General features: G+C 36.1%; 1 protein-coding gene across 5 annotated transcripts in view; it reads left to right on the plus strand.

Moving 5' to 3' along the window:
• The first annotated feature begins 296 nt into the window (after nucleotides 1-296).
• AASDHPPT (aminoadipate-semialdehyde dehydrogenase-phosphopantetheinyl transferase) overlaps nucleotides 297-24,844 on the plus strand; it is a 37,578-nt gene continuing 13,030 nt past the window's right edge. For all 5 annotated transcript variants that reach the window (XM_067289878.1, XM_067289876.1, XM_067289880.1 and 2 more), the window contains exons 1-4: nucleotides 297-534; nucleotides 1,686-1,911; nucleotides 20,785-20,906; nucleotides 21,373-21,531. In XM_067289878.1, coding sequence (XP_067145979.1) covers nucleotides 391-534; nucleotides 1,686-1,911; nucleotides 20,785-20,906; nucleotides 21,373-21,531 — 651 coding nt within the window. In that variant the 5' untranslated portion in view covers nucleotides 297-390. The remainder of the gene's footprint in view (nucleotides 535-1,685; nucleotides 1,912-20,784; nucleotides 20,907-21,372; nucleotides 21,532-24,844) is intronic.

Consider the following 24,844-nt stretch of genomic DNA (forward strand, 5'->3'; position numbering starts at 1 on the left):
CTCCTTCCGGTGTCATTCTCCCAGTCCTTGCGCTCGGAATGGTTCCTTCCGCTGTCAACCCGGATGAAGTCCCGCCCATCCTCCGGAGCAGGTTCCTCTCCGCCCGCCCCTCTTAGCGCCCGTCGGCCGTAGCTCAGCCGCAGACACCGCCTTTCCTCTGATAGGTCGGTGTCTGTCACTCACACTGCTCTCTGATACCGGATTGGTCCCCGCCGTTCGAGAGGCGGCCCACACACCGAGTGGGAGGGGTGCGCGGGGGGCGAGCGCGCCGGTCACGGCCGCGCTGGCCGAGGAGGGCGGTGAGCGCGCGCCCGCATTCCAACGGTGCGAGCGTGTCGCTGCCGTTGGAAGGCGCCTGGGCAGCGCCAGCCGCTGCCCGAGGAGCGGCCCATGGGGAGCGTGCGCTGGGCCTTCCCCTGCGCCGCCTGGCGCCCCCGCCGCGAGGAGTGGCTGCTGGCGGCGCGGCTGGTGCAGCCCGAGGAGAAGGACCGCATCGGCCAGTTTGTCTTTGCCCGCGATGCCAAAGCCGCCTTGGTACCTGCCGGCGGGGGGGCCGCGCGGGGCCGCTGGCGGAGCGTCCCCTCCCCTCGGGGGCGGGAGCGCTCACCCACGGCGGGAGGCGAGCGTGGAGGACCGCGTTGCCTAGAGCGGCGCTCGCCCTGGCCTTCCCTTCCCGCCCGGCGGGGCCTGCCCGAAGCCGTGCCGGGGGCCGCGCGGCCGCCTCCGCCCGCCCTGGGCGGAGATGGCTCCGTTGAAGAGCCTCCTAAGGCCCCTGTGGCACCCACCTTCGTCACGCTTTGATGCGTCGCCCCGGCTGGGTAGCAGTTACCGGCGTGCGCTCGTCCAGCCGCTGATTCAGATGTCCAAATTACTGACAGTCTTCCCCCCCCCCCCCCAAGATGGGCCCTGCGGGGGCCTTTCAGGGAAGTAAATGAACTACATTGACAGCATCACTTGCCCGTTATAGTCCCCCTAACTTAGGGGGAAAAGGGCCGTTTGTAATCTGTAGTCATCCTGAAAGACATCTCAGTTTTGTGGTGTAAAGTTAGGACACAAAAATAACATACTCTAGGTTATACCAGAGTAATGTAAGGTGTAAGAGAATAATGCTGATTCATCCAGAATCTTTTGCGTAATTAATTTAGGTTTTAAATCTTGCATGACAACGTGGTAGTGATATAGGTTTCTACTAATTAGTTTATTAATTGTTGTTTATCTTTTTTAGCTATTCTTCAGTATTTCATCTAGTGTTAGAGTAACTGAGTTATTGAAAAGAAAGCTCTTAAAAGAGTTTTACTGATCAGTATAGTGTAAAAAGTATTTGATGGGCTACTGTGCAATAAAGTATCCTAGGTAAATAAATAAGATGGGGAAGGTAACTATTTTTTATGGCTCTTTTAGGCTGCAACTGTTTCTTTTTCATTGGGTCTTGTACTGGGCTGAGTCTGTTGCTAATAGTGATTACAGATGTATTCAGGTCTGGTAAACTGTCTTGGATTTTAGGTAATTTTACTTGACAATGTCTTTTATAAAATAGAAATCTAAAGCATTTACTAAAATATAGTCCTACTTTGTCCTGGCAATAATAACAGCAAACAATTTTTAGGCGGGTGGTTTTCTAGCAACTACAAATACTTCTTTGTCCATAGCATAATGGTTCTGCATGAATCCCTTTTATTCCATAGGCTGGTCGTCTGCTGATAAGGAAATTAATTGCAGAAAAGCTGCATATACCATGGAATGAAATATGCTTGCAAAGGACATCAAAAGGAAAACCTTTCCTGGCAAATAACATGTCCAGTACCTGTTCAAATTACAACTTCAATGTCTCTCATCAAGGGGATTATGCAGTTCTTGCAGCTGAGCCTGAGCTTCAAGTTGGCATTGATATTATGAAGACTAGTTTACCAGGTAATACTATTACCAAAACAAATTCTATAGTGTTTAAGTGTAGAACATTTTAAAGTTTCCCTAAGAGCCAATCTGTGTTGTAGGAATTTAGTGCTACTGGAGTAGATCATATGAATATATTGTATATTTGTTTTTATTGCTATACAGACTTTTCAGTGTATATTTGCAGGTTTCTGTAATGTCCGATGCAAATATATTTGCAATTTAGAAAAGCAGAACCATGGAAAAGTAAGGTTATGAATCCTTCTATGAAATTGGCAAGGTTGGTATCTGCAGATATTTTAATTACATGTTTGCTTACCTGTTAAGACAGGTAAAAGCAGGGATAGCTTTCCAACTAGGGACAGTGGAATTCATCCCTATGAGAACTTTATAGCCTCTGACTCTGAATGTTTTTTCCTCATCCCATAAATGTGGGCAGTGTGTGTTAGCATCAGGCCCAGCACTGCAGCAAACTGGAATCGGAAGTACACTATGCTTGTGCAATAGTCTTCAGTGAGAGGAGATCCCCAACAGCTGAAAAGCATTAGAAGTGCCCCTTGGTAAAAGACTAAACTTCACAGGCATTAGTTATTGGCTTATTTATTTGTATGAAATTAAAGCTAACTTGATTATATTAGTGAACTTCAAGCCCAAACAGTAGATTGGAATGGTAGCAAAAAGTGTTCTAAATACAGTTTTATGAACATCATTTTTGTTCACAAATATTCATTGATGAATGACTGGATTAAAGGAGAAACATACTGGGATTTACAATTTACCTGAACTTTTACAAACAGTTTTTGAGAATCTTCATCAAATGTTTAAGCAGACAGGACAGTAGCAGATATGTTCTCAGAAAATCTCTTCACAGTCTTCGGTTCGTCCAATATTGTGTGCTACAAAATATTTTTATGTAATAGGATAAAGATTCAAAAGGAAACCCTAGCTGGATGACTTTCTAATCTTGTTATATGATTTTTTTAAACGGTTATTACAGTGTTACATTTTTTTGAATTGGCATATTTAGCTATGATACACAGAAACTTTACTACAATCCAGAGCTAAGTTCTTTGTGACTCCCTCCCATCTTCTGTAGACCTGAAGTGTAAAATGGTGGTCAGCATGTGGTGTACTCACTCTAGTAGAAAGGCTCTGCAGCTTGGAAACACATTGGCTGAGCCGGCAGTATGCAGGGCTCCCTAAATCGTTTTAAAAAGCTTTCCTGTTTCAGGAGATAGTTAGATACTGAAGGACAAAACATTCTTGTTTGGATTTTAAACTTTTATTCCTCAGGAACTGAAAAATTGAGTCATCTGTACATGTTCATGAGTAGGATATACGGAGGTAGAGATATCTACATCCTCTGCTGGCTTTTATGCAGCTGCAAAAAATAATTGGCATTTTAAATACACACAGTGCTGAAGTCCAGCTACCCACTCTTAGGAAACTCATTAAACAGTTTCTTTCTGAGAGCAGCAAACAACTGTGAAGAGCAGAGGTTTAATTTTATATTTATATTTAGAAATATGTATTTGAAATATTTCCCCATTCTGAAATACAATGCATTCAGCTTGTAAGGGAATATTTTCTTAGTTCTTCTTCAGTTAATAGAAAAAAATATTTTATGTTAACTGCAGTATTATCTGGCTTTAAAAAAAATAACTCATCTCCACCACTTCCTTTCTTTTGTATTTTATCCTGATTTCTTCCTTATTCCTTTCTTGTTACCTTCACATTAAAACACTGAAATAGTGGATAACCCAATATACATTGATCTGCTGCTCATTCTGCAGGCAGTTTCAGAACAGCTTGAGGTTCTTTTACCTTGTAGCTGAGTGTATTCTTCCTTCAGTGTCTAATCCTTGCTGTCATAAGAGGTGTGGAACCAAAGTCACACAGTCAGTACATATTGTTACTTATTCTTTTGTTATGTTTACTTTAGCAGGCTAAACTTAGGAAAAATTATCCTGTATTCATCTTAATGACGTTTTGGTTGCCGTTCTGCTTCAGCCACATCACTCTCTGGTTAGGTGTCCTGGGGTTTCTGAACAACAATATGGAGCTGTTCAAAGGAGATTTTGGCATCAGGGAAAGTTTAATCTCAACTGTAGGAAAAGAGGTGAAGCAACACATTTTTTAGCTTATGAAAGCAGAGATGCAACATTCAACTACTAAGTTCTTGACTAGCAAGGGAGGCTTCTGCCAACATTTCCTAGAATTGTTGATGGCAGCAGTCATGAACTCTAACTGTAGAGGAAATGATGCCAGATCACCCTATGAACAGTTGCACTCAGCAGCTGTGTGGATTTAATTTGGGAATATGAGCTGGTAAGACAAAATAGTGCTTTGACGTCTGTGACAAACTGACTTCAGTGTTTTTACCCATAGAAAAATAATGATGATTATCCTGGAGATGTTAATTATTCCAAAGACTAAATGATAGAATTAAATTGAGGCTTCTGTAGTGAAGCAATGCTATGAAAGTACGTATCCAGATGACCAGTCTAAAACAGGCTAGTGACAGATACAGGCTGCTAGGATTCCTGAACATGAGTCCTTTCTAATGCTACTTTACCCACCTCTGCCTCTTTCCTTTTCACAGAGATCAAAGTATATGTTAACAGAAAATGCGGCTATTAGGGCAAGTCTTTGCATCCACAATCTGCATTCATGGTGGCAAGCTTCTCAGGATATACAGAGGAGTGCACAAGACAAAAAAATGTAATTCCAAAATTTCTGGGTTTTGTTTCCAGTTCGTAAAGTTCTGTAGTTAGCATAGTCTATCCTTCTGACATAATTTAGCTGTCAATAGCTTGTATACAGCACATCTTTTTCATCTTTTGCTAATGAGAGGGAGGAATTTTAATGCTTGCCATTATATAGGTAAGAAATAAGCTTGTCATAAGTATGTAGGCACCTGCTGCATTCTTTTTCCACATTACGTAACTCCTTTATACAAATGTTTGTGAATTCTAATGTAGTTATATACCATTACAGTACAGGTTAAAAAATACCACCTTTCGAACTTCAAATGGGTTTTGTTTATGGCTATACTGCTTCCTTTTTGAAATAATAATTTGTATTTTTGGAAAAGAGATGCAATAATAAAAATTTAATAATTGTATGTGGAAAAATAATCCAGTTAATAAGCAATATTAAGAATAGAAATTGAACTTAGTCTTTTTTTGAACTTATAGTCTCTATACAGTTTCTGTATTATGAGCTACTGCTAGCAGTTTTTTCCACATTAATTTTTTTTCTGAGGAAGTTTAGTTTTACTAGAATTACCTGGAACTGTTATTACTGCTGTGCTACGAATATATGATAACTTTGCCTTTACAGGTATTGCTTTTTATGAAAGCTCCACTGAGTGGTGCTGTTGCTCTGCAATTGCTTGATATATTATAGTTCTGAAAAGTAGAGGTTTGCATAAATCCACTCTAATCTCTTTCTCTAGAATAGCTGCAAGGACAAAGAGTTCTATATAAACAAGTACCTTACAGTATTTTTTAAACACTATATGCTTATTTAAATACAAAATACTTTATTATTATACTGTGATGCTATCCAACAGAATCTTGAATGTGGTCTTCAATATTCTAATAATTATATTTCTTTATTGTTCAACCAGTCTTGTATACTTGGGTCATATATTCTGTTGAAAGCATCATGCAACTGCAAGTTTTGTAAAATGTTACTAAACTGTGTGCTAGCATATGCACAAGGAGACCTAGTGCACATAAGTATTTTATATCACTTCTTAATCTACTATCTATTTTTGTTTTACTTATGTCCAATAAGAAGAAGCCTGTTTTCCATATTACTTTTGCTGCATTATTAAAATCTGAAAAATGAAACTACTGCAAGAAGTAGCCTTTTTAGAAGGTGAAACCGGGCCACACAAAAAGCTATTATTAACAGTGCAGATAGACAACTCTGCAAAAGTTCCACAGGTGTGCAACAGTTTTATCACCTTTTTGCCTCTGTTCAGATACTGAACTAAAACAATAATGTAGTGATAGCGGAAGATGAAGATTTCTTCTTTAGGTATTGTATGTTATTGTTGCTTAGGGTTTTTTTAGTTATCCATCAGGTTATTGTTGTAATAGCTTCATCTATTCTAGACTGATAAAATGCTTAATTTTCTTACATAGATTATTCTGTATTATTTTGATTTAAATCATGCTTTTAATTTACATGTATTTGAAGAGTCACTCATGTCAATGGCTAGTTTGAGATGAACTCTTAAATCATTTCTGAGAAGACATACTGTTTTGTAAATTTGTTAATGGATGGAAGGAATTGCAGACATTATTTTGCAAGAGAGGTACTACCTTTGAAATTATTTTAACCCTTTGACAGGAGAAATGAGAAAGATTCTCACAATAGTACTAACTTGCATGAAGAAGTTAACTCAGCTTGAGATACATATTTGCTTTTTAACCTAGGGGCAAGACCTTTTGCAACAAGTGTCACCTTGGTTTAAGTAGTGTGGAGGTTGTTGATTTACCAGTCACTTAAACCCTGTAATGTGCCTCATTTGCAGAGATTTAAGAAATAATCATATATTAATAAAGATTGTGCTGAGTATTTAAAAAAAAACTGGATCTGAAGTTCTAGATCTTTCTTGCTATACTAGTGAATTTCCTAACAGTAACACTATTTTAGCTTAGATGGAATTACAAAGATGGATAAATTAACAGTTCATTCTAATCTTTCATAATCAGTCTCCCATCTTTCTTACCTATTGCGTAATTCTTACTTTAATCCTGAAGTCTGTAATCTCAATGTAATTCCAGACAAGCAGTGAAATTAGCTTTTCTCATGAATCTTTCGGGTTTATGTTAGGTTAGCTTACTAAAAGACATTAAATTTCTGTAAAGTTCACGTACAGAAAAACTACCATTTCATTTGATCTAAAAATACCTCCCAAAATGCTTTTTTAAGTAACCATACAATTAGGTGGGGATAACTAATTGTTTAAAACTGTTTTTCTCTGACACCTCTGGATTGAAAAGAAATGTACACAGAACTTGACTCATTTTTCTGTGGGTTTTTTTTTCCTCTTTATTTCATCATTGAGTGAGATAACACTATGACAGGATACAGATTTTTAAATGACGTATGTCCCACATGAATCAGAATATATAAATCCCGTATGAAGAAGGAAAGCACCGTACTTCAGCCTAGTTAGTGGAGGACAGCTCTCTCCAGTCAGTTACAAACTTTATACTGGTTTTTTTTTCCTTTTTGTGTCAATCACAACTTAAGTTCAGAGTTAAGCAGTTAAGCACACCTACATCCTAGTTAAGCTGTATGGCATGAGTCCTTTATCTAGCAGCTATGTTCAAGTTTTTGAACTTGTAATTCTTTTTTAATTAATGCTTTTCAGTTTTTGCCATAGAGATTTTTTTACTTAAGAAGAAATGTCAAAGCAGATTGTTCTTCAGAGTACTTTTGACTTTCTCACAATGTTTTAACTTTACCTTAAGCAAGGTTTCAATTGTTTTAGGTTTTACTGCTGTATTTCGGTGACTCTTGTTGCAGTGATTGGCATCTAATCTTTTGCTAAAAGAGACAAGTGCAGAATTATTAACTAGTTACAACTATAGATATACTGATGCATTGATTGGGCTGAAGAAATTAACTAAGGATTTATGTTACATGTTACTTTTCATTGATTAAGGAAATCAGAATTTAGGAATATGAGAACAAATCAATTTTAGATTTACGGTAGTGTTGTTAAAACAGCTAACTAATGTCCATTTTGAACTAAAGAATCGTATCGGTCATATGCCTTCCAGTGAGTAAAACAGGGAGGAATTTCTTTGTTCTTGTTCTATTTGAGGATGGGAAGAAGCAGCCATCTTAAAAATGCACATAATGAATACATATTGTATTGCAGTATTTATCGCTCTGCTTTACTTATTCACATGTCTAATACTACTTTAGCCTGGAATTATATCATGTTTGAAAAACAAACAAAAAAACCCTTTCACATTATAGTAAAAGACTAAGCACCAATGTTTGATAAAGGGTATATTTAATACCCTTTATTATTGGTATATTTAATACCAATTGTGAAAGGAAAACTGAATACTGTGATCACGTTTTCTTTAAGAAAAAATTATTTCCTTATAAAAAGCCTATCTGAGTCCCTCTTTATGATGATTTTTTTTTTGAAGGACAACCCAAGCACTTGGATTAAAATGGAAAATTATTGTAAAAATATAGACTAGTGAAAACAAATTTGTGGAGAAAGAATATGTTTAAAATGAGAAATTAATTAAGAAAGCAAAAACTTGCAACAGGAGTTTTTAGGAAAAATAAGAGGTAGAGCAACGAGAAATTATAAGGATGCTTGTCTAGATTATTAGTGAGGTTTCCTTCCATACACTGAATTTGTAATAATCACAATTTATTCCTTAAATGGTCTTTTGAGAAATTAAGTTACAAATGCAAAATGAGAGGCTACAGAGAATTGAATAAAACCTTTTTTTTTTTCCCTTCTTTTCTTTTATAACAACGCTAAGGAATTATTTCCCCTCACCCACACTAATAACAGTCAGCTTTGGCTTTCCTAATTAAGAAAGTCTAGCAGAGGGATATAAGAGGACCAAGGTTAAGTAATTATTTTGTATATATTAGCAGTTTGGGGTGGGTTTAGGGTTTTTTTTTTTTTTTTGGTAATACTCTCCATTTTCAATGGCTTCAGCTCTACAGATTTATATTTGTTGCAAAAGCTTGAAAATAGTGAAGCTGTCTTTATTCTGTATTGTCAAAAGCTTCCTTTGAATGTTGTCTGTGCAGGGATTACAGTTCAGAGCACTGATTTATTAGTTTCAAAGTTGGGAGACTGTCTGGGAGACAGACTTTCAGATTTTTAGGCTGACTTGTGAAGTGGTAAAAACATACCATAAATATTTAACATCTTTCCTCAGAAACTTTGGGGGGGGGAGGAAAAAAAAGCAAAAACAAAAAAAAATCCCACAGCTTCAGCTGATTCCCCAACATACTTCCTTTCTAAAGGAAATCTTGATTTTTAACAAGGCAAATATTAAAATATATCCCTACTAAATATGACAGGTTGTTGCTTTCAGGGCAGGTTTTCAAGAAAGTTTAGGATCAAGAAATATTTGGTATTTGTATTGTATTTGTCTACGCTTGTCTTGCCTTATATCAAGCTGGTACCGTACTTTCTAGGCATCCAACCCATTTGGGTAGAATATCCAATTTTGTAGTGCATAAATGAAATTGTTATTTGCTCTGTATATTTTTCAGATCTGTCAATTGAAATTGCTTGTTGTTGTATGAAATACAGTGATCTTTTTCCTAGCAAAAAAAACAATTTAATTTAAAAAAGGAAACACTTGGAGATAGGGTCTACAAGAGTATTACCCTGCTGAGTTGACAGTATTTTCCCTTGTGTTATTGATAACCATTCTGGAAAGTTCATCAGTTTTTCAGTGCTGGGCCATGCTGTCCCATTGCCACATTATGATACTTTTATCTTCATCTCTTCTCTTTCTGTGTGCAGCCTGTTGGCTGGATAAGGGGCAGGCCCGGCAGTGGCTGCTCTGGGCCTGCGCATGCCTGCCTTGATCGCTGTATTTGGGGGTGGGGAGGGATGCTGGAGGTGGGGGGGGCAACATGGCAACATGCTGAATGACTAGTTGACTGCTGTGTCTTCTCCATGGGAAGGCCAAACAAAACATGCTAATTTTCGGCTGCCAAGTGGACCAAAAAGTCTTTCAGCTGGTGGCAAGCCAAACAAGTACCTTTAAAAGTTTGTTGTTGTTGTTGTTGTTTTAGCAGGTTCTTACATGGTTACTTTTCCTAAGTTTAAAACAATATTACTTCTCCCTGTCATCTCACATTTTCTTTTGGACTTCATTTTGAAAGGGGAGAGGGGAAAGGAGGGTGTATACGCAGAAGTGGGTCTGTTCTAAATGTAAAAAGGATAATGGACAAATTTATGCCATCTGACTATGGGATTTATATTCTGGGACAGGCAGTGTTCTGACTTCTGCCATCACAATGTTTAGTGGTTTTGCTATGGTAGTAGAATATCATGAAGTAAAAGGGCATCGTCCTAGAGTGTCTCTCTTGATGTGAGGACCAGAACTTTGAATTTAGAGCCAAAGTCTTTTATTGGACTCTTTCATATGAACTTGCTCAATCTGGGTCAGCTTGTGCTAAGGTCCTAGAGCTTCATAAGAAAAAACAAAACAAAACAAAAAAAAACAGTAGTCAGATCAAAGAGGTGTTAGGAAGTGTGAATCATGTAGTCAAATTCACATGGAAGGTGACTTAGGTACTGAGAATATTCCCCCCCCCCTTTTTTTTTTCCCCAACATAGCATTTGTATACCAAGTACCCAGCAGAACTCAGTGCATCCCCAAGTTCTGTAGAGATACCAGTTTTCTGGAGATAAGATTACTCTCCCAGCAGTAACACTTCCACCAAAGTACCTACCCTTTCCTGTTAGTATGCTCTCAGTAATTTTTGGTTCAGTAGCAACCGTTAGAGATATCTTTGAAACGTTGCTCTTTACCAATATATCTGATTCAATAGAAATATAAAACTCTGTGTCATCCCCATCTTGGTGGAATTTCTCTCTCACAGCAGCACTACATATATTGTATAGTGTGAAAGTTAATTTCATTTCTCTTTATTGAAGGTTAGGAGGTGATCCAGTTTGGGCATTGGATAGTAGTTCTCATGGCAGTGTTTTTCTGAGATGTGTTAGATCTTGCTTGGCTGTTTTCTGGGAGTTGGAGATGCTGTTAAGTGGTAACTTTTCTTTAAAATGCTCATTTTTAAAACAAGCAGAATTGGCAAAGTGTTCAGCCTGTATAATCTTTCTGCATGTGTAGAAGGGCCCCATAGTACACTATATCATCAGATGTAATAAAATGTTTGAGACATTCTGGTGGCATGGTAGTACTACTGTAGTGTAATGCAGGCGAATATGATTGCTAGCAACACCCCCCTTAAAGAAATCTTGGGATATTTGACTTTTTTTTCATCTGTAGTTGTGTCTTCACCAGTCATAAGTATAATATCCTTATAAAAGAAAGATTACTTTGGGGTTTATCTAGACTTTGGGGGGGGTGTTTATTTTTAGTATGATGCTCATAGTAACTTTACAAATTTTGAAAGCCAGCAGAGCGCTCTCTGTTCTGAGGGGAAAAAAAAAGGAAGATTGCTTAAAGTGTTTGATACCTTTTTTTCAATGGAAAATTGATTAAAATGCAGTTTTCATGGGATAATTTGCCTTTTTGCTGAAATACTACGGCTACCTGGAGCTCTGGGAGTTGTGGTCGTACAAGCACTTGGAGAAAGCTTAAGCAAGTAAAAGGTACAACCACTTACGTAGACAAGTTAAGGGTTTCCTGTTTTATTATTGTTCTTTTTTTGTCGTTGTTGTTGTTACTGTTTAGTCATAAATTTTATGAAAAGAATGTCAGGTTCCTGATTCATTTGATGGAATAAAGACCTGTGTATTTTAACTTTTTCTATTTTCTCCACTTAAAAGCAAACTAAAGACACCCAGGTGTGATTATGTCAGTAAGCTCTTCAGCAAGTATATATTACAGATAGATATTTGGCATAGAAAGAACATGTAGAAGTATGTTGAACTGCAACTGAAATTTTAGATGACCTGACAATTTTTAATTTTATATGTTAAGAACTAATGACAAAAACTTATATCTGTTGCAGACAATACACTGCCTGTCTGCAAATTTGAGGAATCGGATGTGACATTGTATCAAGTTAATATCTTGTGACTTTCCTTCAGTTTTTCAACTGGGCAACATCTGTGTCAAAATTGCTATTGCTCCAGTATCATTTTGGAGATCGAACTACTTAATCCTTTAAGATTCCTTACTTTTGTTTAACATTGGCTGTCAGGTCAGCTTGCTTAAAGATTGATTGCTGTTAGACCCGAGTATTACTGTTGAAACCTTAACAGTTTCTCTAATAGTGTAAGGATTTAACAGTTGATACAGATGAAAAATTAAACATTATCAATTTATGTCAGTCTTTTTAATGATTTTTCCATTTTTACAATCTGGGAAATGTTGAGTGACTCAAAGGAGGCAACCTCAAGGTTTCTAACCTTTTCTAAAGTTAATGCTGCTTTGCTGAGGTACATGAAGATAAAACATATCATCAGTAGCTGCAAGACAAGAATAACATACATACCATGGAAGAATTGCAGGATAATGACAGAAAGTGGAGGGGTGACAGAATGCAAATCCAATTTCCAATTCACACTAAAGCTGTGCAAACTAATAGATTTAAAAGCCATGGTTTGTTAATTTTCTATCTGTTTCTTCTAAGTTTGTCATTTATCTAGCTAGTTATTTGTCTTATGTTGTCAGTTTCTAAACCTCTGTGTAAGGATTAGCTTGTATTAATAAACAACTAGGACTTGAGCATCTGTTGCAGGAGGAGTGTTTTTCCTGTATTGATTTACATTGATTTCCTTTAGAGATAACAAAACATGATTGAATGTGGGTTGTGTCCAACACCAAAAGGATTGCTGGCCCTTAATGACTCATAAGGTATTTCTCCTGTACAGTTGATTAGTTTGCAGGATTTATAGATAGATTATATTTCACATTATTAAGGGCATTGACCCCTTCATACTTCAGTTGCTCATTTTGCTAGCCAGTACATTTCACACTGTCATTAGGCCCACTTGCCATCTGAAAGTGAATTGATATGTGTTGATTAGATGTTAGTACTTGATCACTGGTCTATTCCTTTCATGTGGTTGAATGCAGTTAAGATACTAAACTCTGTTCCTGTTTTTTTTTTTCCCCCCTCCTTTTTTTCCCCCCAGGGATTAGATGATCAGTGAGCTGACAATAGTAGCTTTTAGCCTCCATCTTCCATAGTTTTGAATATAGACCATGATATAAGCTAGTTAGCTTATATCTGACCAAAACCAGGTAATCTGAAGACTGTAAACTGAATTGAGGAAAGTCAGTCATCTAATCTTCTCAGTATTTTGGGGGAGGCGTATCACTGTTTTCATAACTTCAGGTACAGTGGGATTCAAATTCTAGTTACTGCCCTTATAAGTGTACATTGTAGTACCTAAACTAATTTATGACTGACCTGGTGGTTCTTGTAGTGTAAACATAAAAGACCAGTCTGAGGATTTCTCTATTAGTTCTATGGATAGTATTCTTCCCTCTTGGTAGGATCATAGTTTACATAGATCTTAAATCTGGTTGTCTTTTATTTTCCTATAACTACAGCTTGCTGAGCTTTTTTATCAGGTAGAAAAATGAAAAAAAAAAATTATCCTGCATTTATCTACTATTTTTAAAGCATTTTATCAAATAGGACTAGGGAATAAAGCATGTTTTCTTGTTCTTAACTCTCTCGTACAGCTTTTTAAAATCAGTCTTTTATAGCTGGTCTGGGTTTCTGCTGTCCTACAGGGAAAATGCAAAGCAGATTTTTGGCCTAGTCTGATGAAGTATTACTAAAATACCCAAATGTCATTGGTGTGAAATAGATATTATTTTATTTCAACATGTAAATTAAATTACGTGTTTTAAAAAAGTGTACGTATATATATGTATATATACACATACTATATCTATATAACTTGTTTATTTTCCAGCTTTCATTTTGGACTGTTTTCTAGTATCACTCACTATTTTCTTCTCTTCACTCTTCCTGAAGTTTCCAGGATATCACATATTTTTAATGTAGTAAGGAAACTTAATTTTTTGTTAAATTTTTAAAAAATGGAAATGGAACAGAATTTTTGAAAAATCACTTACAGGTTATATTTTTAAGGATTTAATATGCTTTAAATTTTATTACCTGTGTGTGTGTGTGCGTGCACATGCGCACATATATAAATGAAATTGATTGTTTTCACAGCTGTGCTAATTTTTCACTTAATTTCCTCTGTGAATTACTCTGGATTCAAATCTGCATTACTGTGTGGTCGGGGAGGGAGACTTAAGTATCTGTAGATTAAAGAAAAAACAATGAATATATATCCTGGTCTCAAGGATAAAACCTCTAGCTTCTCTTGTGAGTATCAAGCCAAAACATTCTTTCATATTTCAACTAATGTTATCCTTGTCAATTGAGAATCTTTAGTGGCTTTAGTGGTACTGCACAGCTGTATGGTCTTTCAGACTTCTTGAGAAATATGTTATTTGTAACTGTCCTCAGATCTTGTTTTGGCCTTATTGTCTTTAACTCTCTTTTTTTTTTCTTTTTTCTCCTGATGTTCTCTTTCAAGTAATAGGCTTAATTTTCTTAATACTGGATTTTTGAATTGTACTTTTATGTACATACAGCGGAATTTTTAGTAATTTGTTGGGGTGTTGTCTGGCTAACATAACTGGGAAAGTTATGAAAGAGTTTAGTTCTTGCATTCAGTTCTTAGTTCTGCTTGAGTAATTTGGGAAAAATCTTCAGATGTATTTCAGATAAAAGGTATTATAGGTAACAAGCCATTTATTTTTTGCATTATTTTTGCATTTCTCCATTAGCTTGTCTATTCCATCATTTTTCAAGCAAGATCCGGGGCTGTGATGAAGGTTTATATATTGAGGAAGAAGTTACCTTTAAATGTTAATCTTTAGCTGACAAAAGGAAATCATGTGTTGTAAACTTTTTGGGATAGAATATTCGAAGGAAGTATTAGATGTGTGCTGTAAAACCTTGAATTTGTAAATGCAGCCTTGTTCAGAATAGTAAACCCAAAGGTATTTTCTTCCTGTAAGTGTTGGCTATGCCAGCATCCTGGCCTATCCTGCATGCTCTTTGTGATTGTGCCTGAAATCCTTCCCAAGGGAAGGGCCCAGGGGGAAATTCACTCGTCTTAGCTGACTTGTGCTCACCTTATGTGCATTTTGGACAGTGGGCCAGCTGGCAGCAAGCTACATAGAAAGGCAGTGCCAGGAGGTGATAATTAAAATCTGAGAGACAGTAAGGAAGACGTTCTCAGACCTCTTTTCAGGTGTTACTGGCCGTGAGAATGCTTCTAGTTTGTTTATGCAGAGTCAAACAGGTAGGAATAAACCAGTGCCAGCAAGGATTTAAACTAACTTCTTTCATATTGAACAATTTTATTTCTGTGCTTGCAGTTGCTCAATACCTGTCAACTGGGAGGCTGTTCTATCTTGTTTTCATCATTCCTCTTGACTCAGGCAAGTTTGGTTTCATTTTTAATTCTAAAATCTCATTTCCCACCCACCCCCCACACACACACACGCACACACACACACTCCAATGCCATTTCAGTAACTTTTGTGCCACAGGCTCAGTTTTGTATCTGCTGAAATCCACTCTCTGAATTCACCATAGAATCTAAATCAGCATTTTTCTCCTTTTTTTTTTTTTTTGCTTTTATTTTTTTAAGAAGCCTTATCCAGCATTTTTACAGATCTACTCCTACCACCATTACTCTTTTTCTCTTAGAGAAAATGGCAAAAGGTGAGTGTCTCATCAGTCGTGGAGTTTTAGTAGTTGATAGGGGTAAATATCTTTTCCCATTAATCATTAGCCGTCTGTGGAACAAGCTTCCTGTTTTTCTCTGCTTCTAATCCCATTTGTTTTTCAAATCTCATGTGAAAACGTGGCTTATCTCTCTTACCTATGCCTAAAATCACAAAATGGAGTTTATCTTGTCTCAGTGATGTTCCCTCACCTAGTTAAATAACTGAACAATCAGATAAATATCATGCAATTTCCCAATGCTCACCAATTTAAATAAGTGATTTACATACATAAATATCTTTTCTGAAGCACATAGTGTGTATTATAGGAAAAAAATTGCACTTGTCCACGGAGGTAGACGAAATTAAGTATACTGGATTTATTGGAATCAGAATCTAAATTGTGATTTTTGAGCAGCTGTTAATATGGCTTGCAAAAAGAAATATTTGAAAAGCAGTTTTGAGCATTTTGGTGAAGTTTTTCCACATAGTTGTATCCTCAACTAATATTGCTGCTCAAAATTTAACTCTTTTTTTTTTTTGGGGGGGGGGGGGGGATTAATCCTGAACCATGGGAAAGCGGTTTTGAATTATATTAGCTAGAGCTTATTGCTGTGTAAACCCAGCTGTGCGGTTTCTGCTCTGGAGCTTGTTACCATGTGGATGTTTAGAAGTACAGCCAGATCAGATGTGCAGTTTTCTACACCCTGCATAGGCATATCCTAAAGAAATCTTTTTTTTTTCTATACTTTTATGAGTTAAATAAGGAACAGTAGTACAGGTGCATTAAGTCTGAGTGAGAGCCTGGCCTTATCGTTATTCATTGAACCCATAAAGACATAAATCCTGAAATTATTTGCATTACATGTGTGCATTGCAATTAAAACATTTGTTCCTTCAGAGGGTCTATTTTTGAAATTTACTGTCAGTCCTTCTGTATCGTGCTATTCCAGTTCATAGTTCTTTTCTTAAGAGAATTTTCTTAGAATTTGCTCTAAGAAAAATACTTCAGTTTTAGTTTGTATACATTAAGGCTTTAAAAGCATTTATGTATCAGAATTTTACCTGCATAAGTATGTGTGTGTATATATACATATATATATACACACACACTGCAACCAGATTACTTTTAGAGCACTGGTATCATCTTATAGAGAAGAAATCACAGCATGGTGAAGTACAGATACTAAAGTCACATTTTTACTTAGTTAAAAGTCAAAAGGTAAAGATTGTCACAGCCAAAATCTGACATGTTCGTGAGAATGTTTGTGCTTCGTGTTATGTGATTTCTGTGGTAAATACTTTGCATGCTAGTCTTTTCATAATCTTGTGTGAGGGAGGATCCTCTGAAACTTTTTAAAGGTACTTCTAGGAATAATTTCTTATGTCTGGGCAATAACCCATGTGAATACTACTTTGTCATGCCTTTATTTCCTCAAGGAGGGTGTTACCAAAGTTCCAACTTTTGTTCTAGTTTCTTTCTAATTCTGTTACTTGGTCTTAGTGTTTTCCATGTAGAAAATACTGTGTGTTCACAAAGATAATCAAAATACAGGGGTGTGTTTTGTTTACTTCACTTAAATTTTATAGAGTAGACTTTGAGATTACCAAAAAAAAGCAAAAAAAAAAAAAAACACAGAAGGGAAAATAATTAGGTCTTAGTTACCAACAGGGTAGGAAGTTAGTTGTTCAGTGAAGGGCCCCGCTCCAAGGTGAGTAACCAGGAGTTTATCTTTTGCTATTCCTCTAATGATCAGCTCTAGAGACTATACTGTATATAATCAAATATCAAAAATAACTATTAGCTCTAAAATATGCATACAGGAATAACTAAAGCTCTTTATTTTTAATGATGCAATTTAATTACTTTGTAAGCTAGCATTTGGATTATTAATGAATTGCAATGTTCTCCAAAGTAAGATTTATTTTTATTGTCAAGGGCAGAAAGCTAATCTTAACAGTTCCTATATTTAAATTAAGATTCTGTGCCCAATTTAAGGAAAGAGGTACTTTTTAATAAATTAATCCTGAATTGATCATTTTTCTTACCTTCTACACTATATAGTTTCTTACAGCATAGGTGAAATTAACCTAACTTTCCCTTTTTTTTCTAAACACTCTTTTAAAATCCTTAATTTCCTTTGCTGCTTTCTAGAAGAAAATTACATTATATCTGTAAGACAAAAGCATTTTTGCTGCGTATATTTTGTTAAAATTAATAATTTGTTTTAAAATAATGAGAGGATTAATTTAAATGCATAGATTGCTATATAATGAAGCTGATACATTACAGTTTAGAGACCTATTCAGACTCTTCCTAGCAGTGTGTTTACCTAGTTGCATTAATAATTATTAGTAACTGAAAGTAGTAGTTGAAAAGTCCAAGTATTTGAATAGTTGTTGAAAAATAAGTTTATTTCTGAAATAAGTTGACAAGTGGGAGTTTATTTAGAAATGCAAATTTAAAACTAACTGAATAATTACTATATGGGAATTGTTCCCATTCTTTGAGAAGGAGCTTTTGTAAATCATGGAGATGAGTGGGTTTGGAGCTTTTTGTCTCAGAATAAAAGAAAAAAAAGGTGGTATCTAAAAGAAAACCTTTTACCGTTTCTAGTTTTGGCACCCCTACCCCCCAGTTTGTGATATTTAAAAACTGAAGAAGCTTTAGTGAACGGCCACCAAGATAGTTTAGTGTTGGAGAACTTGATATATGAAGATACGTTGATGGGATTAGGTTTATTGCGCCTAGAGAGGGGAAGGCTCGGAGGGAAGAATCTAATCACAGTCTTTCAGTAGCTAGGAGGTAGCTGTAGGTGACAGGTGAAGCAGATGTGACTTTCTGTGCAGGGATGCACAGTGACAGAGCAAGAGGCAATAGGAACAAGCTGCTTCAGGGGAAATTCTGTCCGGATAAAAGAAACAACTTACTCGCTGTGAAAGCAATTGAACATGGGAATAGATTGCCCAGAGAAGTGGTGGAATTTCACTCACTAGAAATATTCAAGACTCTGCTTGACAGGGCCACTTGCTCCTGAGAGCAAAACAACTGAGCAATGTTAAGAGGGAGACGGAGGCAAGGGCAGTTCTGGGGAAAGCACTTCCTGAGCTTTTCAGAGTAAGGAAGTGGTAAACAGTTATAGGGGAGAAGAAAGTAGTGTGGAAATTTGAAAATGAGCTTTAAGGAGCATATCAGAGACAGGTAGCTGGACAGGTGAAGAAAGCTAGGACAAAAAGGGGTAAGTAAGGAGTGAAAAGGCAGTGGTGCATGGGTTTGGTATACACTTAGGATATTAAATAGTTCAGTAAGTATGCAGTGTACTTACTATAGTGTAATAAGGTTTGGTTGGAGGAGGGACTCTGACAAGATGAGGCATTACAAGGCTCCAGGTGTTGGAAGTCTTCTCTGGTGGTGTGAATAGCCATGGGTTATTGAAAGAAAATAACAGGAGAACTTTCTGAGAGCAATAGGACTCTGAGGAGGAAGGGTACACCAAGAAGTTCTTGAATGTTTTCAAGGTTAGGTTTCTAGGCCTGTAATTTGAATTACATAGGAAGTCTGTTGCCCTACCACCCTTTTCTTAAATAGCTGAGAGAAAAAAAAAACTTTCAGTGGAGTGTTAGGAGCAGGTGTTAATACAGTTATTTAATAATAACAATGGGCTGTATGAACTCGGCAAGATAAAAGACAAAAATCTTTCCTCCAAGTTGAACAATGTGGAGTGCTTTTTCCATTGTTTTAAGGAAGTTGGAGTGTCTAAGTAGATGGATATTTCACCTACCTAGGTCATCCATCAAAACACTCTTGACATTACAGTTGTTTTTCTTTTCTGGTATCATCATTTTCTCCTGAAAGGAAAATCAGTTCTGTCCTGATTGTTCTGGGTCATTCCATTAGCTGAATACTGCAACTGTCAGCAAAACTTCTGTCTTAAGATGTTTTCTTCACTGTAATGTGTAACTGAAACTGAGGGCATCACCAAAATGTCACTGCCGTGCATTGTATGATGTGTACAGTATGTCAGATTACATTTTGTAGTATGATCTGGAAAGGAAAAAGAAATTGTCAGAAAGCCTGAATGTGTGCTTTAGCGCGACCTTAATTCATTCAGATCAATTACTGCTGCCAATGCCTATTTTTTTTCAAATAGTACTTTGATACCTGTAGAAGGAAACCACTTTATAAAGAAGAGTTAGTAACCTTATCCCTGGTCTAAGATGGGGGACGCAAATATGGAGAAAGGAAATGACTTGCCCTGGTCACTCAAAACCAGTGGCAGAACTAGAAACAGAGTCAGTATCTTAATGAAGCAATGATGTAGTGATGAGTTTTTGAAACATTGTAGTATTGGGAGGGGAGATGATGTTTTGGATTGAATGTGGCTGCTATTGTTTTAATAAGAACACTGCACAACCTATCAAAAAAAAATTCTCTCGATATGTGGAATTGTTTCTATTCAGATTTTGATCATCCCCACTAAGGAAAACAGGCTACTTTCTGCCACTGTCTGTTTAGTAGCTGTAAGCTGTATTGGACAAATTGCATGGTATGCTGATTAATGATATGGGCCATAGGTGGTTAATCAAGTGTGTAATGAGGTCCATAGTTTCCAGTGTGTTGTAGAAATACCATTGATCAGTATAACCACGAAATTTGTTGCGTCTTCTGCAAAGTAAATTGAGACTGGTGGTGAAAAGTGGCATTGTCCATAAAGAGCTGCTGCAGAAATACACCACTGTGCTTATTCTTAGGGAAGAATTAAATTTAACCTAAGGATTTGAGGGTTGTTTTTTTTTTTTCTAAATATTTTTACTTATGTGATCATGGGCATCTCCCTCCCTCCATTTTTCTTGTGGACTAAGTCCAAAAGATTTACTATGCACATAATAAATTTGGGAGATTGTATTGCTACATGTGTTTAAAAAAGTTTTTCTTTCATATCCCCAGCACGCAAAGTCAGGAGGCAGAATAGCTTGATGAATTCTGACAGACGGCATGCTGTTTTATAAAATGTTATTAGATCAAGAAGTCAAATGCAGAAGACTGTATAAGTTACTTTTTATAGCTGGCTGTGATCATAAAGTCAGCACTGGTTAAATACTGTCTTTTTAGAGAATGCTGAAGATATGAAATATCTTTGACTTTCATTTTTACTTTTTTTTTTTTTTTATGTTGTACTTCTGCTATAGGAATGGTTTTTTAATACTTACTTTGTCCTGAGCTGTCATCAGCATCTCTTCACTGCTTTCAAGCTGTATAGTGTTAGTTTATATTTTAGAACAGAGCTGGTTCATAATCTTTTTTTTCTTACGAGTGAATTATTTCTTGGAAAATTAACATGAGGTAATTCATTTGCTTATTATTATTATGCCATTAAAATTTATGTAAATATCTTCTTCTAATTTGCAGGTAGTAGCTCAATACCAAATTTCTTTCGCATTATGAAGCGACAGTTTACTGAGGCAGAATGGGGTGTAATCAAGTCTATGAATAATGAATGGATGCAGCTGGATATGTTTTATCGGCACTGGGTAATACATTTTTTTCTATTTTTAAGACTGCAGAACTATAACTTGCTAATGGTGCTTTGATCTATTGTTATTTTCATGATGGTAGAATTGTATACGTTTAGTTACCTGGTCAAGTGGAGGTTATCCTTTTAATGTCAGAATATCTTTAAATTGACCATACTACAGCTGAAGTTTCTAGAAGGATTTATGACTAGTTTTAAATGCATAGCAGAATAAAGCAAGAAGGTTCATAACTGTATGTGCCGTTTAGTAATTCCTGTTGAATGTTCGTTATAACACAATGAGTTAGGTATTAGGAGTGCTGATACTTTTTCCTCTTGATAATTACATTAGTTTACCCTCACATTTACAGAGGTATAAGTCTTAAATTTATTTGGCCTACATTCTCTTCTCAGAAGTAAAGTTTATAGATCAGTTTGATTAGAAACAGTCAGTATGACTAAAACGTATTTTTTCTCTCTTACAGGCCCTAAAGGAGAGCTTCTTAAAAGCTATTGGAGTTGGAATAGGCTTCAACTTGCAAAGAATTGAATTTAATGTATCCCCATTGCAACTGGAAATAGGGAAGGTATATCAGGAGACAAAATTGTTGCTGGATGGAGATGAAGAAGAATGGACTTTTGAGGTAAGAAATCTTTAAGCTAAACTTTTTAACAGTGATGACTAGTCTCAATCTGAACCTTATAATTGCATTGCATGTTTCATTTTTAACTGCAGCTTTACACCTTTATTCTATATAACCTATAGAAAAGCCATAAATCAAAACAGAATATAAATTTGTAGCATTTTAAAATATTCTTGATACTTGATCAAAAAAAAAAACCTCTAGAGAGTACATTCATTACAATGAATTTTTATTTTTTCCATTCTTGGAATATCTCTTTTTTGAATGCAGTGAAATTCATCCTAGGGAGCACAGGAAATTCACTGAAGCAGTTTCAGGGCTGAATTCTGAATGGCGTCTGAAATTTTAAAGTTCTTCATCAGATGGTCTAGAATGGGACCAATGATTAATCGTTAGTTAGGGTTTATGTTAAAGGTTTGAAATGAAGTAAGTGTCTTCAATTCCTATTGTTGTTTCTACCTGCTGGTAGGGACAAGAAGTAGAATATGTTTTGACTGGTTTGTGTTATAGTGTACTGATTGGCTGCTATCTGTGAGAATGGATGGATACAAAAATCTTGCTTCTGCTCAACTGGGACACTAATTTGTGCTCAATCTTCTGTCTGGTTGTACATATACCCACCCTTGTTGAGACTTAAAGATCAAACATGTATCCTTCAGGGAGAAAATGATAATGGATTCTAATGCAATTTAAAGGGTATGGAGAGAAAGAACTGATAGATATTGTGATCACGTATTATTTAATTACCCTAAGAAACCAAGCTGAAAAAAAATGAGGGCAGTTCTCTACACCCCAGAGGCACTTTCAGTTGACAGCTTAAAGGAAGAAAGACAAAAGACATCTTGATTTTAAAACTGTTTGTAAAGCTCTCTGTTCCAATCTGTGCCTATCTCTGTCTTCCTTGATTTTGTGCAGCAGGTATATAGCTGACTTGCGATTCAAAGTATACGTACCTTGCAGTTCTATTTCACAAAATAGTTAAGTGTACTTTTCAGTAAGTGTAGTCAGCTTCCATTTACAGTTGAAATGTTTATGTTCTGAGAACATGTACAATGTTGTAGACAGCTGTTCTGGTAGAGCTTGTTTTAATGACGAATTTCTGGTGTATGCCTGTTTTTTATAGTATAGAAAGTATATGTATGGTATGCGTGGAGTAAACAAGATTGAATGTACCAGTAACATTTAAGTTATGGTGTAAGTTGACCACAGTTTATTCCTTTGGACATCTCTGATCACATTTGGGTTAGTGTTATTTTAAAAGCCTACCCATACTAAATCAGCCCTCTTGCTTGTATTGCCATACTCTCTAGGAGCTGAGCATGTCATGAAATTCACTAATTAGATTTACAGACTGGTGAAAAAATCTTAGAAAAGATTGTGACATGTCTTGTAATAGAATGTCTTCCACGTTAATATTAATATTATATTGTCAAGGAGGCAGCTACCTCTCTTAATTGACTGCTGGAATGCCTAATTTAGGTCTTCAGAATCATGCCTGTGGTAGGTTGAATAAAATAGCCTGAAGATGATGATGCAAATAGTTCCCTGTATTATTTAAATGCTTTATAATTATTTTATTTTTCCTTCTTACTCATTAATTGCTCCTAGAAGCTTAATTTAATTTTTGTCTGAGGAATGTCTCCTCTCCTGTGCTCACCCCATACTTCCCAACAGCACACTCTTATGAACAGACAGATTACAGTATTTCAGAGAGAGGATTTATTATCAAGTTTCATTTAAATACTAGCTCAGTTGGGTATAAATTAATTTAAATATTGGCATTAATTAAAATTAAATGGAAAAAATAATTTTTCAATTATCAATCTCCAGCCTAAAATTAACTGTTGCTTTACTTTTTCATCTCCTTACTTGTGTGTGTTCATGTGTGTATGCATATAAATAAAATACTCTCCCTTTCTCCCAGGTTGGTTTTAATTTTTTGTCCCATTTTCTTACATACAGAAGTCATATTTTTCTTTGATTGGAAGAAATATTCGTAATTATTTGCACATTGGCAAACTCTTGAAATGACTTGTTGACTGAAAACAGTAATTTTGAGAAATCTGGGAGAGTCACCAGGGAGAAATCATTGAGAATCACCTGCACATTACTGATATAATATTTTCCTTGTGTTTCTCATTTTACTGAGTTCACTTGAGTGAACTTTTTCTATCAAATGAAAAATGTCATGGTTTGGCAGTCTTATTTTTCAGATTTGTTTATATCTTTGTGATAGGAGATGATCAAAGAGAGAGAAAAGCTCATTAAAATCCAATTACCTCAGAGGCTGGAAAATTTTTTTCAGTTTTTATTAAAGAGAGCCTGATTTATCAAAAACACAGGAGAGAAGTAACTTTTAACCCATTTAGATTCCATAAAATATTCTGAAATATCCTTCAGAGAATACTGTGTAATAGGATAAAAGCAACTTACTAGCATAAAGGTTAGAAAGATTTATCACCTCATCCTGCCAAAAAAAGTCAAAAGAAATATTAGTGAACTGACGCAAGTCAAAGTTGACGCTGTTTGGACACGCTGAAATTGTTTGCCATGAGAGTGACCTTGTTGTATAGGTTCTTTTGCTGTCCCCTTACCAAGGGTTTGGTTCTGTTTGAAATCTCTTCCCTCTCCTCACTCCTGATAAATTTTTGACCTTGGGTGGAAGGCAGTAGCTCAGGGATAGCCTCTTGTTCATGGTGGATCTGTTTATGAAAACAAGTGCCTAAAGCTATAGTTCTCTAGAGGGAATCTGGGTAGAAATCTCTAACCTTTAGAATAGTCAATTCAACAGAGACAATATCTTTTTTAGGCTGTTTTTTCCACAGCAAATAGCTGTTCTTTTATTTACAATTATTTTTAGTATATTCCTTTTCAGTTAACCTTTCTAGGATGGTTTGGAGGGAGTGGGTAAAGAAAGTTTAAGTACTTGTAAGCTTTGAGAAGTCTTGCTTCTGATACTTCTTTCAAACTCAATTACCAGTCTGCCGGCAAAGATGGGAAATCACAGCACTACTTAAATTTCCTTTTGAACTGAGCACTCAGTTTGCGATAGGTTGCAAACATTATTTTAAATTAGAAACTACAAAAAAAAAAAAGCAAAAAAGAGAATTTCTCTCCTTAGAGGATGATGGTAAATTTTTCCATGTTTTTTTGTCAAATAGCTACTTTTCCTGAATGATTTATGCCATTCTTTTCATTCAGTGTTTTTGTTAGAGATTAATTGCACTGAGAGCTCCACTAAACTTCTGAAAGCTTCATACTAATTATGCAGTGACCATTCTGATTTGGTATTGTGTATGTAATATTGAATTCT

The sequence above is a fragment of the Apteryx mantelli genome, chromosome 1 (genome assembly GCF_036417845.1).
Source record: "Apteryx mantelli isolate bAptMan1 chromosome 1, bAptMan1.hap1, whole genome shotgun sequence".
Classification (NCBI taxonomy): Eukaryota; Metazoa; Chordata; class Aves; order Apterygiformes; family Apterygidae; genus Apteryx; species Apteryx mantelli.